Genomic DNA, 17,557 nt, shown 5'->3' on the forward strand with positions numbered 1-17,557 from the left:
ACTAATAACTCAACCAATAACTGAACCAGTAACTTAACCAGTAGCTGAACTAATAACTCAACCAGTAGCTGAATCAGTAACTTAACCAGTAGCTGAACTAATAACTCAACCAGTAGCTGAACCAGTAACTTAACCAGTAGCTGAACTAATAACTCAACCAGTAGCTGAACCAGTAACTTAACCAGTAGCTGAACTAATAACTCAACCAGTAACTGAACCAGTAACTTAACCAGTAGCTGAACTAATAACTCAACCAGTAGCTGAACCACCATTTCAGTCAAAGCCAAATCATAAACAAACATAGCAACAAAGAACATAGATAACAAAACAACATGGCAGCAGCAAAGCAGCTTATGACCAAAAACAAAAGCCTGGTACCATATGGCAGCCAGGAACCTAAACCCCATGCCAAAGCGCTACCATGAGTTTGACCGCATTGTTTGTGTGACCTAACCACCCCATGCTGACCCCTCTCCTCTGAGGCCACCGTCACCTTTGACCCCTGTCCAGGAGGCCTGATGTGTGTGTGATGTGTGATGTATGTGTGTGGGGAAGACACACACACACGGGTCATCACAACAGACACAAAGACTGTTGTGAAATTGGGGGTAAAACGCACAACAGCGGGGGTATGTGTTTCCCATTGCCACCTTTCCCGACCCACGGTGCACTGCTCTTTTAAAGGGCAAAACAATGATAATCACAATCATGGGTGATGGTTCGGTTGACATTCACTCATTTCACAGTATTGGGGGGTTGGGTTAAAGATAATTACAGCAACACTGACAGTGCTCACACACCTGAATGTGGGGGAAGAAACAACAGGGCTCCCTGTGCAACACACTAATGGGCAGCCAGGCCTGTCACAGCGGAGGCTATGGACTCGATAACAGACCTCTCCTGTACTCTCTCTATCAATAGACTATTAATGGTGAGGAGGAGGCCTTGTTTCTTAAAATAAGTTATAATAAGTTATAATTATTGTGGTGGGCTGCGATGCTGTCCAGTTGTTGTACAGTGTAATGATCACAAGGCAAGAGTGTAGAGTAGTCATGCAAAAATAGAAATGGCACCTTTGAATGGAGACGTTAAGAGTGTCGTTTTAATTTGTTATTCTGGGTATGTTTTTATCACGTTTGCTAAGGTTGACCTGGTCTCAGGTTCTGAACAGGGTAAACACACATTTACCAGGTGTATCAGTTAGCAAGTGACTATGAAGAGCATCTCACCTCCTCCTGTCCTATCGCTAGGCCCGGCCACCGGCGACTCCCCGCTCTCCCCTCTCGTCCCCTCCTCTGTCTCCTCCCTCCATTCTGCTGTCGTCCCATCGCCGCCAGGCTCCCTGGTGCCGGGGCTCTGGATGGAGTCAGGCACTGACTCAAAGGCGCTGTTCTCCTCCTCTTCCTCCTCTTCGTCCTGCGAGGAGAAGACGGTGCTCTCTGAGAGGCGTGTGCTGTCCACCGACGACAGCCGTGTGTGGCTGCAGGGGCGGTTGCGCCCCTCGTAGCCAGAGTTGCTGTAGCAGGAGGTGCTGTAACAACTGGTGCTGTAACAAGACGTGCTGTAGCAGGAGTTGTCGCACAACTCGCACTCGCTCCCCCTCACTCCCCGGCCGCCTCCGCCCCCTTCCGCCTCTTCGTTCTCCAGGCGTGGGTGCAGCGTCCTCCCTCCCCTCTCCCCTCCATCCAGGAGCTGGTTGAGTTCTGACAGGCGCTCGATGGACAGACTGCGGGGGAGGGTCCTGCTACGACAGCAGGGGGCTGTGCACTCACGCACCTGAGAGGGGGACGCCAGGGATTGGGACGCGTCTCCCTCCTCCTCCTCCTCCTCCCCTTCCCCCTCCTCCCCGACCTTGGAGGTGGGTTTGATGGTCGGCTCCTCGGTAGAAGACCCTCCCTCCTCCTCCTCTTCCTCCTCCCCGCTGCCCTGCAGTTGGTGTGCTGAAGGCAGGCTGTGGAGGAGGTGGTGGATGCGGATGTAGTGCGTGCGTGGCGTCTCGGGGTCGCCACACGATGAGGCGATCACCGTCTCCAGCTCCGAGACAGGCAGCGAGCAGGGCCTGTTCTTGCGCCGCAGGGCGCTCCGCATCGGAGGGGAGGCACGGGCTGGGCAGCAACATTCAACCCTCCTCGGTTTGGCTTCCACCACCACCTGCTGTCCCTCCTCCACTACCTCCACTACCTCCTCAGCCGGCACAGGCCCCGTAGCTCCTTCCAACGGCTCCTCCACAGCAGTGGTAGGTTCCTCACTGTCCAACTCCATCTCCACACCCTCAGGTTTAGGCTGCACCTGGGCCTCCCCCTCCTCCCCCTCCTCAGACAGGGTTTGAGCCTCCTGGGCTCCAGTCTCCTCCTCTCTCTCCTCCACCAATTGTTCAGCTGAAACCTGCTCTTCTATCCCAGTCTGTGGCTCTGAAGAAGATACCTGCACCTCCCTAACTGTACTCTCCTCCATCTCAACCAGGGTGACCTGCTCCTCCACACCCTCCTCCTCCATGACTTCGTCCCCAGGATGGGCCTCCTCTGTGAGGGAGACGTAAGCGAGAGTGGTGGAGGGCTCCGGGTCCTCCAAGTCTGGGGCTCCATCCAGGGGAAGTTCGGGTGTGTCGGGCCCCATGCTCAATGTGTCGTCGGCAGGGATCTCTGCTGGGGCGACTGGGTCCACCTGGTTTACCTCCAACTGGTCAGGGTCAGGGACCACAGGGCACTCCATGACGAGGGAGATGTCCTCGTCATCTAAAATGAGAGAGAACAATAAGTCACCTTACTGTCTTAGAATGGTGACTTGGGCACCCAATAAAATAAATTGCTGACAAAGAGAAATTGCACTGTGAATTTCCTTTATGTGTAATTGTTTGAATAGTGGCATTGGCGTAGTACAGGGATTTTTAACACAAATGTGTTGGACTTTTAATCAGGACAATAATAGTACATGGAATGAATCAACAGTAATATTGTTCACATTAATCTCCACTGTGATCAATGTTCTTGACTAAATCATGTGGGACATAAAAAATGACTGGGTCTTATCGTGGTATTTCAATTTGATCATTGAGTAAAAAGGGACATAAATATGATCTCGGTACTGATGTAAAAGAAGGTAAGGGATCAAAGAAGGAAGTGCTTGTGACCTGGGTGAATTGAGGACATTATCTCAAATCTGAACTGCAGCTGTCCACTAACATGATCCGTCGGCAGCCTGCGGCCAAGAGAATAGCTCACCACACGGTCCCTATAGTAGAGAGAGGCAGAGAGAGAGAGAGGCAGAGAGAGAGAGAGGCAGAGAGAGAGAGAGGCAGAGAGAGAGAGAGGCAGAGAGAGAGAGGCAGAGAGAGAGAGAGAGAGGCAGAGAGAGAGAGCGAGAGAGAGCGAGAGAGAGGCAGAGAGAGAGCGAGCGAGAGAGCGAGAGAGAGCGAGAGAGAGAGAGAGAGAGAGAGAGAGAGAGAGAGAGAGAGAGAGAGAGAGAGAGAGAGAGAGAGAGAGAGAGAGAGAGAGAGAGAGAGAGAGAGAGAGAGAGAGAGAGAGAGAGAGATACACACACACACAAAGTTAGAGAAAACGCAAGCGAAGTAGAAAGAGACATTTAAAAGGACCAGACATACAATACCAATCAAAATTTTGGACACACCTACTCATTCAAGAGTTTTACTTTATTTTTACTATTTTCTACATTGTAGAATAATAGTGAAGACCTCAAAACTGTGAAATAACACTTGATGTGGGACTATCATTTGTTTTTCAACAGGACAGTGACCCAAAACACACCTCCAGGCTGTGTAAGGGCTATTTGACCAATAAGGATAGTGATGGAGTGCTGCATCAGATGACCTGGCCGTCACAATCACCCGACCTCAACCCAATTGAGATGGTTTGGGATGAGTTGGACCGCAGAGTGAAGGAAAAGCAGCCAACAAGTGCTCAGCATATGTGGCAACTCCTTCAAGACTGTTGGAAAAGCATTCCTCATGAATCTGGTTGAGAGAATGCCAAGAGCGTGCAAAGCTGTCATCAAGGTAAAGGGTAGCTACTTTGAGGAATCTGAAATATTAAATATATTTTGATTTGTTTAACACTTTTTTTGGTTAGTACATGATTCCATATGTGTTATTTCATAGTTTTGATGTCTTCACTATTATTCTACAATGCAGAAAATAGAAAAAAAAATCTTGAATGAGTAGGTGTGTCCAAACTTTTTGACTGGTACTATACAGTATATACATAACATTCCATACAACCAACATGCAAACTGACATAAGGCTGTCCACACAGTCCACACAGGGGACATGGATCCCTAGCAGGGTCTGATCGCTAATGGCCCAGTAGGCCTGAGTGTGTGGCTGTGGTCAGGTCAGGTGACCTACCCGATGGCGTGTTTCTCCAGTAGCCTCTGCACCGGCATGGACAGCTTGCCCAGGAAACGTTTGATGATGGGCCGGCTCTTAGCAAACTTGTCCTTCACCTCGATCTCCAGCACGTCCGTAGGCAGAGACACAAAGCTGAAGCGCTGCAGACAGAAATAGTGAGAGGAGAGGAGAGGAGAGGAGAGGAGAGGGGAGGGGAGGGGAGAGGAGAGGAGAGAGGAGAGGAGAGGAGAGGAGAGGAGAGGAGAGGAGAGGAGAGGAGAGGAGAGGAGAGGAGAGGAGAGGAGAGGAGAGGAGAGGAGAGGAGAGGAGAGGAGAGAGGGGAGGGGAGAGGAGAGGAGAGGAGAGGAGAGAAAGGTATATTATGTTAGTGCCCATGGGCTTACTGATAACATCACTTGATTGGTTACACTCTATTATACATTAATGCCATTTACTGGGTATTTTTTCCAAGGAATTATATGGTAAATCAGGTACTGACATCATAATGACATGATAACTTCTATGTGGGTTTCTGTCACGCATGCTCCCGCACTTCCCCCCTGGCGCACGAGGGCGCCAGGCTCCCCAGCATTGCGCACTCCTGCCATCATTATTAATGCAGAAGCCATCATACGAAGCATCGGGGAGTGCTGACGTTCCGGTTGGTGGTGACGTCGGGCCCGTGGCTCGACACCGATGGAACCGGGGTTGCCTAAGCTGGCTCATCGGGCCGTCATACCCTAGCTGGCTTGAGAGGTTTCTTAACCCGGTTGGCTCGGAAGGCGCCCATCCCACTTCAGACCTCAGCCGGATCGTCGGGGTTTCACGCCCAGCCGGCTTGTTCAGCGCCCGTGCCTCAGCCCGCCCATAGGGCTCGCCCACGTGGAACGCCGGGTGGCGCCCCTAAAGGGGGGCGGTGGGGTACTGTCACGCCTGCTCCCCAGCATTGCGCACTCCTGCCATCATCATTACGCACACCTGCCTTCCCCCGTCACGCGCATCAGCGATTATTGGACTCACCTGGACTCAATCATCTCTGTCATTACCTTCCCTATATCTGTCTGGTTCCCCGCCCTGTTCCCTGCTTCTGCAATGATTATCCTATGTCCTTATATACCCATGTGCTGACGCTGGTCCTTTCATGTCTGTTCCCAATTAAATGTTTGACTCCCCGTACCTGCTTCTCAACCCCGGCGTCGGTCCTTACAGGTCTCTTTATGATTCATTTATACACACAACTCTATGTACCATTAATATCATTCAGACTTGTTTTTCATGACCATTCATGGTGTTATCAATAGATCTATTAGGAATAGCAGGAGTGCATCTTTGTTAGGTATGGCTTCTCATTGATGAAACCTTCAAAAGCACATTAGCTTGTCATTATTCTCTTGATGACAGCTATTTTACATTGAAATAAAGAGCCTTTATCAAGGTCAAAACGGCAGCATTGCCGATTTACCTACTATGACCATACTCTAAATATATATTTTTTTTAAAGATTAAAGGACAATGGAACATATAGAAATCTTCTTATGGAGTTTAGAGCTTGGATTAAGTAATCAATGTATGATAACATTGGATCTTGAAGGATAAGATTTTGAAATGTGCCTTCCCTCTCTCTCTTTCTCTTACTGCCTTTATCTCTTTCTCTCCTTGCTTCACTCCCTTTTTCTATATTCCTCTCCTCCCTTCCTCTCCCTTCCTCTCTCTCTCCCCCTCCTTCCCTCAATCCATTTCTATATCTCCTTCCTTGCCTTTCTCTCCTTCCCTCACTCTCTTTTTTCTTTGACTCTGTCTCCCCGTTCCTCTCCATGGCTGGGCTGTCTCTGCTGCTGTCCGTGGTGCTGAATGAACCAAGGCCGGCGGCAGCAGAATCTGAGCGCTGTCCAAGGTGCTTAAACGCCCTCTCCCTCAGCCAAGAATCAGAGAGAGAGAGTGCCTTGAACTCCATCCAAATGCTAGAGAGACCGGAGGAGCATCCTGCCCAGTGAACAAGCCAGATAAAAGGCACCAGCTCTGCAGCTGCAGAAACTAACTGGCATTTCATTGTAGAGCTTTGGTGGATTTGAAATGTACATAGGAGATGTAATGTGTGTGTGCAGTGTCCCAGAGCACGGTTAACCATTGGGTGTACTATAACAGGGTTTGTGATGTTTAGTCCTCTGTGAAAGTGGATTTGCTGTGGTGCGTTCAATCAGTTACAGGTCAGTAGAAGAAAAAATGGCCTTGGCGTGGAGGACGGTTGGATGGGAGCACCTTGAAAGTGACCGCCCGACCGGTTCATGGTTCCAGGGCATTGTTCCACTACTAGCCTGCTATCAAATTTCAGCTGCAGTGCCAAAGTGGAATACGCTGCTTTGGTTGATCTGCTTTCTGCTGCACTTGAGTTGCTACTCGCACTAAAAACAACAACGAAGCCACTGATTCCTCCATGCACTGGCCTAGTTAATGTCCCTCATCCCCCCCTCCCTCTGCACCACCCCTTAAATCCAATCTGTAGCAGCTGAATGTAATTTGCACCCAGCAGTGTCTCTCCCTCTCCCTCCACCCCACGGCTTTGTCATCCTCAGCGCTCTGTTTTAATTGAATTGAAAAGTACAGCTCTTTCTTGTGTCGGAGAAGATAGAGACAGAAAGAAACATACACATAGTTCCACAAGCACACTATGCACTGAGGAAGAAGAGGCTTCATAGCCCATGTGAAAATGTTTTAGCCTGAGACTCCTTCCTCTGTGAGTTTGACCAATAACCACTACGCAAACAAACAAGATAGCTACAGGCCCACCAAAATAGATGCTGGGCGTATTCAAGGAAAAACGAAGACAGACAAATTAAGGAAGGAATAGGATGGAAGCAAAACTCAATCCATGTTTGCCTCAGTGTACTATCTGATGTGCAGGCTTTTTGCTTTCCCGATGATGGTAAATAAATAATGTCCATAGTATAGGTCATATATTTGGGTTGAATGAATCTCTATCGGAAGAGAGCTATAGATTTAAATTACAGTAAAGTAGAGCAAATTGTGTGTCGTGACTCGTGAGTCATGACGATGCCTGCATACATGCAAATCCATTTCCCATCCAGCTCTGCATTCCTCTGGCCTGCAGCCATCTGGGAGACTACTGCAGTGACTAAGCTAAGCACAGCACCTACTGTACAGTACAGTAAAGATGGTTGGCTGGCTATGGAATAGCCTCAGGCGCATACAGTTCTGTAGTATTATTGAGCCATACTGCTGAACCAGAGATGCTAAGCTAAGCTAACCTACCTGAAAAGAAAAACATCCCTCTGTAGAGCAAGGTTCACAACATTGTTTGTTGTCACTTAAAGCCCGGCCAGGGTGGTTAACCATTAAGATGGATCCCCTCAAGTAAACCTCCCTTCCTAATTTACAAGGTGCTGTGGAGGAACTGAGGAGTAACGAAAACATGCTCCGTGCAAGCTATCATTAGCCTACAGCCTCGCACAAACACATAAAGGGTAAACAAACCAAGCCACTTGAGAGAACACAGAAGTGTTTGCTGTGTTCGAGTGCCAGGAGCGAGGGAAATGCTTTGGTGAGTCATTCTCCCAGTTCCAAGCCATCATATCACTTCTCGACTTTAATAAAGCAAAGTGTTAGCATACTGAGTGTTCGTGTAGCTTCCCTGATTAGCATGATTAGCGGGAGTGGCTGTCTCCCTCAGGTTCAGAGAGCAACACTGTCCCACAGTGGTGGGAAACTGAACGCACTCAGTGGTCGCAGTGATAATCGTGTTAGCCAAATAGTAGCAGCGCACTCCAGAAAATGCTGGGTCAGGGGCCGTTGCACTATTCTGAATGAATCCCAAATTAATGCCAACTCCTAGAGCCAGCAGTTACATTATATATACAAAAGTATGTGAACACCCCTTCAAATGAGTGGATTCTTCTATTTCAGCAACACCCATTGCTGACAGGTATGTAAAATCGAGCACACAGACATTGCAATCTTCATAGACAAACATTGGCAGTAGAATGGCCTTACTGAAGAGCTCAGTGACTTTCAACGTGGCACCATCATAGGATGCCACCTTTCCAACAAGTGAGTTCCTCAAATTTCTGCCCTGCTAGAGCTGCCCCAGTTAAATAGATGTTCCCGAGTGGCGCAGCAGTCTAAGGCACTGCATCTCAGTGCAAGAGGTGTCACTACAGTCCCCGGTTTGAATCCATGCTGTATCATATGCGGCCATGATTGGGAGTCCCATAGGGCAGTGCACAATTGGTCCAGCGTCGTCCGGGTAGGTCGTCATTGTAAATAATATTTTGTTCTTAACTGACTTGCCTAGTTAAATAAAGGTTAAATAAAAATAAAAATAAATGTAAGTCCTGTTATTGTGTAGTGGAATTGTCTAGGCGCGAAATTATAGGTCACACAAGCTCACAGAACGGGACTGCTAATTGCTGAAGCGCATAGCGTGTAAAAATCATCTGTCTTCGGTTGCAACACTCACTACCGAGTTACAAACTGCCTCTGGAAGCAAAGTCAGCACAATAACTGTTTGTCGGGAGCTTCATGAAATGGGCTTCCATGGCTGAGCAGCAGCACACAAGCCTAAGATCACCATGCGCAATGCCAAGTGTTGGCTGGAGTGGTGTAAAGCTCGCCGCCATTGGACTCTGGAGCAGTGGAAATGTGTTCTCTGGTGATGATTCACGCTTCACCATCTGGCAGTCCGATGGACGAATCTGAGAACGCTACCTGCCCCAATCCATAGTGCCAACTGTAAAGTTTGGTGGAGGAGGAATAATGGTCTGGGGCTGTTTTTCATGGTTCGGGCTAAGCCCCTTAGTTCCAGTGAAGAGATATACGAACGCATTATAGATGATTCTGTGCTTCCAACTTTGTGGCAACAGTTTGGGGAAGGCCCTTTCCTGTTTCAGCATGACAATGCCCCCGTGCACAAAGCAAAGTCCATACAGAAATGGTTTGTCGAGATTGGTGTGGAAGAACTTGACTGGCCTGCACAGAGCCCTGACTTCAACCCTATCGAACACCTAATGCTCGTGGCTGAATGGAAGCAAGTCCCTGCAGCCATGTTCCAACATTTAGTGGAAAGCCTTCCCAGAAGAGTGGAGGCTGTTATAGCAGCAAAGGGAGGACCAACAACATATTAATGCCCATGATTTTGGAATGAGATGTTTGATGAGCAGGTGACCACATACTTTTGGTAATGTAGTGTACCTTACTCATAGGAAGTACATGGACCAGAGTTAAATATGTAATACAGATACAGGTCCAAACCAGGTAGGAAAACAAAAAACAGCACACAATAGTGACATTTAGAAGTATTTCTGACCTTCTAACTTCTGTTAGCTGACAATCTCACCAGACACTACTGGGAACATTGACAGAACACTAGCTAAGATTCCCCTTTAAGTTCTAGTTAGGGATTTAGCTAACAGTATTACGATAACATCCAAATAACCAAATCTTTATATATGTAAAAACATATATTTTTTGACTTTGAAATATCATCGGAATGTTCTCCTAACATTCACTAAAATGTTGTGCACAATGTCTTTACCAACCACCATAGATAACACAACGTAGGTGATATAGAGACATGGCATTTTCATTTCATTAATAAGACATTTGAACAGAATTTAATTATACAAATACAACCATATTTTTTACAATTTATCTTAACAATCTGGGGTTTAAACCTACAATGATTGGCTCCCAAGCCAGGTATTTTATCCTCTGTGCCACCAGGGAGGCCAGTCGTGTATATAGCCATGCCAGTATGGTCAATCAGGAATTCCATGCTTCCTTTTTAGCCTTCTTAGACATAACCAACCCAGGGAAATACTGGTAACTGAGTTATTCACCATCACTTCCCCCATCCTCTTTATATGCTGCATACTTCTGGGCCCATATTTACAAAGTATCCAGGACTATGAGCGCTGATCTAAGATCAGATCATGAAAAATAAGCCAAGGGGGACCTTATCAAAAGTCAACAAGTATGAATTATATCAGGTGTGTTTTTCAAAGTTGTACAGTCAATTTCTATACAATGTTAAATTTTTTACATTTAGTCTAAATTCTGCATTCGACTGGATTTATAAATCTGGACAAAACGAAGACATCCTCTCTTTTAGTAGAGTATACTGTATCTGGAGGGGGGGGGGGGGGGGACATGGTGAAAGAATAGTTGGGATTGAACCTGCAATCTCCAGATCTGCAGTGAGATTATTAGCCTTCTGTGCCGACAGGAGATAACTGTGGCGGAACACCATTTTTGAGCTATTAAAATGCTCCCATTCTCTTCATATGCTGTCAACTTCTAACACTTTCTGATTTTCTTTCTTCATCACGTGTTGAAAGTCTTGTCACGTCTAAGAAGGTTAAAAAGATAGCACGGAATTCCTGATTTACCATACCGGCATGGCTACACACTGAGAAAAGAACATGTAAAGCCGAAACCACAGGTAACTGGGTAAGAATGAGAGAGTAGAGAGCTTCAATTCCCAGACACTGCGCAGCGTATGCCCACTTAACTTTCACGAGTATCCATAGTAAACAGTCGTGTTTGTTATGTTCACTATATAGCCCTTGTGAATTATCGTTGTGTGTTCCTTTTGACTCACCTTACGTGTCCTACGGGAGCCACCGTACCTGCCTCCCGTACCTGCCTCCTTTGCTGGGTACGTACTGAGCGACAATAGCAGAAATCATCAACTGATGGCCTACAAATGAATGAACCCTTTCTCCCGTCCAGCCATTAACATTCCTGTGGTGTTCGGTGAGTCAGTGTGTGGCAATACTCAGAAGGCATGAACGGCATGCTCTGTGCCTCATCAGGGGTTTGATGATGAAATGCCTTTTGCAGAGTCAGACAGGCCTGCTTAGTCAACCGCTAAGGTAGCTACAGCTACAGTACGTGCCCAGTCCCGCCTCAGGAGGTACCAAATATGCCAGGCGGAATAGAGTGTGACAGGGGCTAAATACTACGGCACGGCCAGAGTGAGAAAGATTAGCCTGGGCCAGGGAGAGGTCACGGGCTTGAGTCATGACTGGGCCATCAGGACTGCATCACATTTTAAGCACTTCCCAAAAGACACAAAATGGAGGGATGGTATAGGACACTGCTATAAGAGGGTGATATAGCCACAAAGATTGAAAGGATATGTACTGCATGTATATCCTATATGCTGTACATAAAATATACAGCACAGCAAACCAGTTTTATGGCATCATCAATGCTTACTGTTCCACATCACAGGGCATAACATGCAACTTTTTTCCCTTCAATATGCACAAATGACTTCCTTAACACATCCACGGAAATGTGCCTGCTAAATCAATTATTCACACTGTGTCTCTGTCTCTCTCTCTGTCTCTGTCTCTGTCTCTGTCTCTCTCTCTGTCTCTCTCTCTCTCTCTCTGTCTCTCTCTCTCTCTCTCTCTCCCTCTCTCTCTCTCTCTGAGCGGGTGTGAGTTATGGCCACATGTATGACATGGCAGGCAGTATATTTCATTGGCGGCAGGGCTGTAAATCCTAAAGGACATTTATGGCTGTGGAGATGACACCGACAGGAATAGGGAGAGTGTGTAACAGTGATTACAGGAAAGCTCCACTAGTCCAGCATAGTCTGCAGTGCAGAAAGACAAATTCAGGTTTGAAATTGGTCCACAAAAGCAGGATCCAAATGAGTCTACTGGGGAAGGGGCTCCAAGGTATACAGATGACGATTCCAAATGAGTCCACTCACTGAGAAATGAATCTATGGTACAGAAGGAAGTGGGTCGATGGTGTGCATATAGCCAGCATGGGTAGTCAGCATGGGTAGTCAGCATGGGTAGTCAGCATGGGAGCACTGTATTGATGTTATAGTAACAGTCTGTGGGGAGATAGCAGATCTCACCGTCATGGCCCCCATGGAACCAATTCACTGAAGGGAATCAAAAAGGGATGGGGTTATCTTTCCCATTCCTCTTGCACCGACCAGGGTCCCATATTTCCATCAGAGTTCATCTCTTCGCCTCTGCTCTCCGCCTCTTGAACACTCATTTGCTCCATCTCTCGCTCTCTCCCCATCTCTCTCTCCCCCATCTCTCTCTGCCCATCTCTCTCTCCATATCTCTCTCTCCCCCATCTCTCTCCCCCATCTCTCTTTCCCTCATATCTCTCTCCCCGATTTCTCTCTCCCCGATTTCTCTCTCCCCGATTTCTCTCTCCCCGATTTCTCTCTCCCCGATTTCTCTCTCCCCCTTCTCTCTCCCCATCTCTCTCCCATATCTCTCTCTCCCATCTCTCTCCCCGATCACTCTCTCCCATCTTTCTCTCCCCATCTCTCCCTCTCCAGTCTCTCTCTCCCTCTGCTCCACCATAGATCTGTCTAACAGGGTGACGTTACATGGAGTCATATCAGGGTGCCACTCACGTTATCAATCCCTCATATCACATTCATGTGCAACAGTGACTTGATGGGACAGACACAGAATGCTAACGCCATCTGTTCTGAGAGAGTCTAAAGACCCTTTCAAAACCTGTTGCAGTTGACACCAACCGAAAGGTTGCTGGTTGGAATCCCAGAGCTGATTAGGTGAAAAATCTGTCTGTGCCCTTGAGCAAGGCACTTAACCCCAATTGCTCTGGATAAGAGCGTCTGCTAAATGGAAACTACAAAAAAATACTGCAGGGCCCTGAGTGTCACCCATTCGTTCTTTGTGTTACACCCATATTTCAAATCGGGTGGAGATGGAGAATGTGGGTCACCACCAGATGAACACCCTGAAGTCCAGACCAACTAGGTTAGTGGGATAAGGTGGTAATGCAATACATGTCGAAAATGTATGAAAGGGGTTGTCCTCCATAACATGAAGACGACAAGATATTACTTTAATGCTTACCTTCTATTTGACGTGAAACACATGTGGGATTGAAAAAACAAACAAAGGGAAGCAATTACTCCTAAAACATACCAGGTCAGATTCTTTTTCATTGCAGTTCTATTTTGAAATAAATGCATTATTGAATATTTAAGGCATACAGTGCTTTTTCACACTGTCAAAGTCACCCAGTGAGTTCCACAGATGCTGTGTGTTCAAGCTATGTGGGGTTTGGCTCGGTGCCATGGTCCTCCCTTGCCTCAGTGCTGGGGGAAACACGGGAGAACCCACAAGGACACGGTGACGTAGATACAGGAAGTCCGTTCACTCTGTCACACACACACGCACGTACACACATACACACACACACGTACACACATACACACACACACGTACACACATACACACACACACGTACGTACACACATACACACACACACACACACGCACGTACACACATACACACACACACACACACACACACACACGCACGTACACACATACACACCTACGCTGGCACACACATTCTCTTTAGGCTCTTCTGTGAGCCGGCAAAAATCACCAGTCAGTGTAACTGTGACATAAAAGGTAACTTTGACAAATACACAATATTATAATCAACCCACCAATAAATTAGTAAATCAATGAATATCTAATGGCTTGTTTTCTGGAGTTGGCTCATTGATCACAAATTGATAGAGTGTAAGCCTGAGACTTCTCTTGTACAGACTACAGACTTAACAAAGTGTTACGACAAAAGGGAGGGAGCAGAATGGTATGCGTTGAGAGGTGAAGTTGAACTGTTCTAAGGATACTCAGCGGCAGCATCAAGGAACCCACAAAGACGTTGCTTCCCAGGGGCTCCCCTTTTGAAGTCTCGCTCTCTGCTCCGCGCGAAGAAGAGAAATAATCTCAATGTCAGACACGAGTCCTCGACAAACACACAGCAACACTACAGCTTTCCCAATGAACTGTGTTGCGTTAACGCACAACAGGCCAATGAAACAGTCCCAAACTTCTCCACCTTGATCCTGCTTTTTTTCCCCTTCCGGGACTTCAATGACAAATCCTTACTTTGGAAAGGTACCTTTGTTCTGGTGTGGACAAACATTTTGTTCCTAACCAAGTAGGTAAACTGAGCATGCACAGTATACAAACTAAGACATAAAGATAGGTGGGGGAAACAATAATATCCCACAGGCACACCAAGGTTTGAGTCTTCCCCTATCTAGAGTCCTTACTTTGCACAGAGCTTTGAGGCCACTGTGTCAACTGCATTTCCCCAGCCAGTGTCAACATTCTCAAGAACAATGTCTGCGAGATTAATTAGATGTACTTGCCAAATACTCAGTGTAGCAGAGACAGACAGTCGAGGGGGACACACAATAGGGACACTTCCCAACCTGTCTGACTGCAGCCTGTCACCAACTCTTCTCACAGTTCCTACACCTTACATCACTTTCTTCACCCTGTTCATGTCATGCATTTCTCAGATTTGCCTTTCAAAATGGCAGGTTCCCCCAAGCCCTGAGTTCAGTCATGTTCACAAAAGACATGTGTCAGGGTAGAATTATATCCCCTTAACAGACACACGACGCCATCGAGGATCCATCGACGCCGACCAAGATCCATTAAGGATGAACGCATTATCATTATCAAGTCAGAGTCAACACAGGGACAGGGAGGGAGAGGGCAGGCTTGTCCTCAGCTGTATGGCTCTAGAGTCTCGTGAACTAAACCAGGCCAAATGGTCACAGACACAAGGTCCTAACTATATAAAGGTCTGTCATAAAAACGGATTTGGAATGGAACAGCATTGAAGTACTTAACAATCAACCAAGGGTATAAGCTATTTTCACATCTACCTCCATTCTATATTGTATAGTGTGTGTATTGTTTTGTGACGTACACGTACTGTATAATGCTTTTCCCTTGCTGGCGTCTTGCCATACCTCCCTGGGTTCAAACCTGAAGACACTTGAATAAACTAGTGACACTGTCACAGAAACAAGGTACAGTTTCTAGAATACCCAGAGACCACTAGCAACCCTAGACCACTGTCAACCCTAGACCACTGTCAACCCTACCAACCCAGCAGTCAGACTCACCTCTCTCTGCCAAACAGGGTTGATGGTGTTACAGACAATGCGGGAGCGTTTCTCCTGGCCGTGGTGGGGCAGCGCGGGGTAGAGGCTGTGCTTGCCGGGCTGGATGGCGATCTTCAGGTAGGGGTCAGGGTTGAAGAACATGCCCTTCTTCAGCCCCACCGCTTGGACATCTGAGAGAGGGAGAGAGAGAGAGAGAGTCATATAGACTGTATTCTGTAGTTTGAAGGGATGTAACTATATTCTCTCTAAATATTCCCTCTCCAGGATGGCAGGTAGCCTAGCGTTTAAGAGTGTTGGGCCAGTAATGGAAAGGTTGCTGGTTGGAATCCCCGAGCTGACTAGGTGAAATATCTGTCAATGTTCCCTTCAGCAAGGCACTTAACTCTAATCGCTCCTGTAAGTCAGACACAGTAAGAGTGTCTGCTACATTACTCAAATGTAAAGAAAAAGTAAGACAAAATGGGTGACGTACGGTAAAAGCTGGTGGTTGGGCGAGAGAAACAGGAAGATAAAAAACGTGGAAACAGGGCGAGAAAGATAGAATTCTACAAACCGCTCAACAGCCTGATAACCTGTTCAAATATTCATCCCCTAACAGAGGGAGACTGAGCGATCAAACGCAGTGTGTGGATCTGGCTGTTAATGGTTCTGGGCCTTGTTTACAACTCGGCCTCTAGTCGTACCCCATTGATCAAAGCTTGTGGCGGTGTAGTTCTCTCTCTCCCTCTGCGTGTCCGCTGCCTATAGCTGCTCTGGGCCACTCGATAAATCACAAACAATAGCCTGGGCCAGGAGATGCCCCCCTTTCAGACTGTAAGCGCTAGCTCCCTCTCCTCCACTCCAATCAACCCCGCTGTCTGTCTGTCTGTCTGTCTGTCTGTCTGTCTGTCTGTCTGTCTGTCTGTCTGTCTGTCTGTCTGTCTGTCTGTCTGTCTTTGGTGTGAATATATAGGGCTGTACATGCTGCACCTCTAGGGGGGTGACTGTGGTAGCAGACAAGGAGGACCAGGGGAAGGAGGGTTTGTGGATAACGGGAGACGGGGTACAGACAGCAGTCAACACTGGCCTGCTTGGTAGCTAAGTCGCTAATGCTCATATTTGTACCAGCATTTCTAAAGCAGTAGCAAGAGAGAAGTGGTTATGAATGAAATATATATGAGAACACGACACGGTCAATGGCTAAAGCCACACAGTGTGGCGGGGTTGAACGATGTATGTGCGTTAAAAGAGAGTGTGTGTAGCTTCACTGCGTCTGGTGAAATGTTAGTGCTCGTTTGGGGTATAGTTTCATTGTTTGAGGAAAGCTTGGATAGAGTGGCAAAAGCTTTTCAGCTTTTACTCCAGGTAAGGGAGTAGTGGGCGGGAAAAAGGAGGATACGTGAAAATACAGAATACGTTTCATCTTGTGGCGCCTCCCATTTCTCATAGTAACATCTATTAGCTGAACATTTACACAAATAACAGTTCTGGACTACTCTTCACATTATGTTGCCTTCGTACCATATAGTTACTCTATAAGTACTTCAATAACCAGAATGTACATGGTGCAGTAAAATAGGTGAATTAAAACTGTGTTCAAATGACTAATATAGTTACTATGTAGATACATGTACAAAGTGTGACCCCTTTATGTGCACGTGAAAGGATGGCCTTGGTTTCAGCTCCTCATTAAAGAGCGACAAAAGGAAGGTAAATGTGGACCGGCAGCAGTCAGACGCTTGAAAGAGGACCCCTGAAGGGTTCCTGAAGATGAAAGCCTATATTGAACGCGGTCAGCGAATCAAACGGAGCATTCCAACAGGCATCTGAAAGACAGCTACATTTGGAAGGTAGCTCCAGAGGCCCTATCCATAGCAATGTGAAAAACAGCTACAGTACAGATTGCCAGGGCATCAGTGACACTTGTGGGGGATGTTGAGCTGTGGAGGCATGGGCACAGTACAGTAGGGCCAGATACAACAAGCCCCAGGCAGTGCATGGGCGATTGGCTCTTGACAGAGCACAACAACAAACACTTCCAAAATATAACCACACATTTTATTTTAAAGAGAACTAGAAAGTGTATGTATAGCTAAGGACAAAGATGCAGTTTATCCACCTACCATGGAGAGAGAAAGAGAGAGAGAGAAACTGCATTGAAAGTTTTCGCCAATGCTCTTGCTCAAATAGATATAGACAAATTCCAAAGCTACAGATGCCTCCAAAATGTCAGTAGTGGTACCTTACCACTAGAACCGCCATTGGCCAAC

At 47.0% G+C, this 17,557-nt stretch overlaps 1 protein-coding gene across 1 annotated transcript in view; it reads right to left on the reverse strand.

The window, feature by feature from the left end:
• The window catches only part of LOC139531827 (E3 ubiquitin-protein ligase HECW1), a 77,074-nt gene that overhangs the window by 31,230 nt on the left and 28,287 nt on the right, over positions 1-17,557 (reverse strand). The window contains exons 7-10 of the mRNA XM_071328701.1: positions 15,309-15,478; positions 4,361-4,503; positions 3,131-3,231; positions 1,230-2,735 (exon numbers count right to left, since the gene is read on the reverse strand). Coding sequence (XP_071184802.1) covers positions 1,230-2,735; positions 3,131-3,231; positions 4,361-4,503; positions 15,309-15,478 — 1,920 coding nt within the window. The remainder of the gene's footprint in view (positions 1-1,229; positions 2,736-3,130; positions 3,232-4,360; positions 4,504-15,308; positions 15,479-17,557) is intronic.

This window comes from Salvelinus alpinus, chromosome 10 (genome assembly GCF_045679555.1).
Source record: "Salvelinus alpinus chromosome 10, SLU_Salpinus.1, whole genome shotgun sequence".
Lineage (NCBI taxonomy): Eukaryota > Metazoa > Chordata > Actinopteri > Salmoniformes > Salmonidae > Salvelinus > Salvelinus alpinus.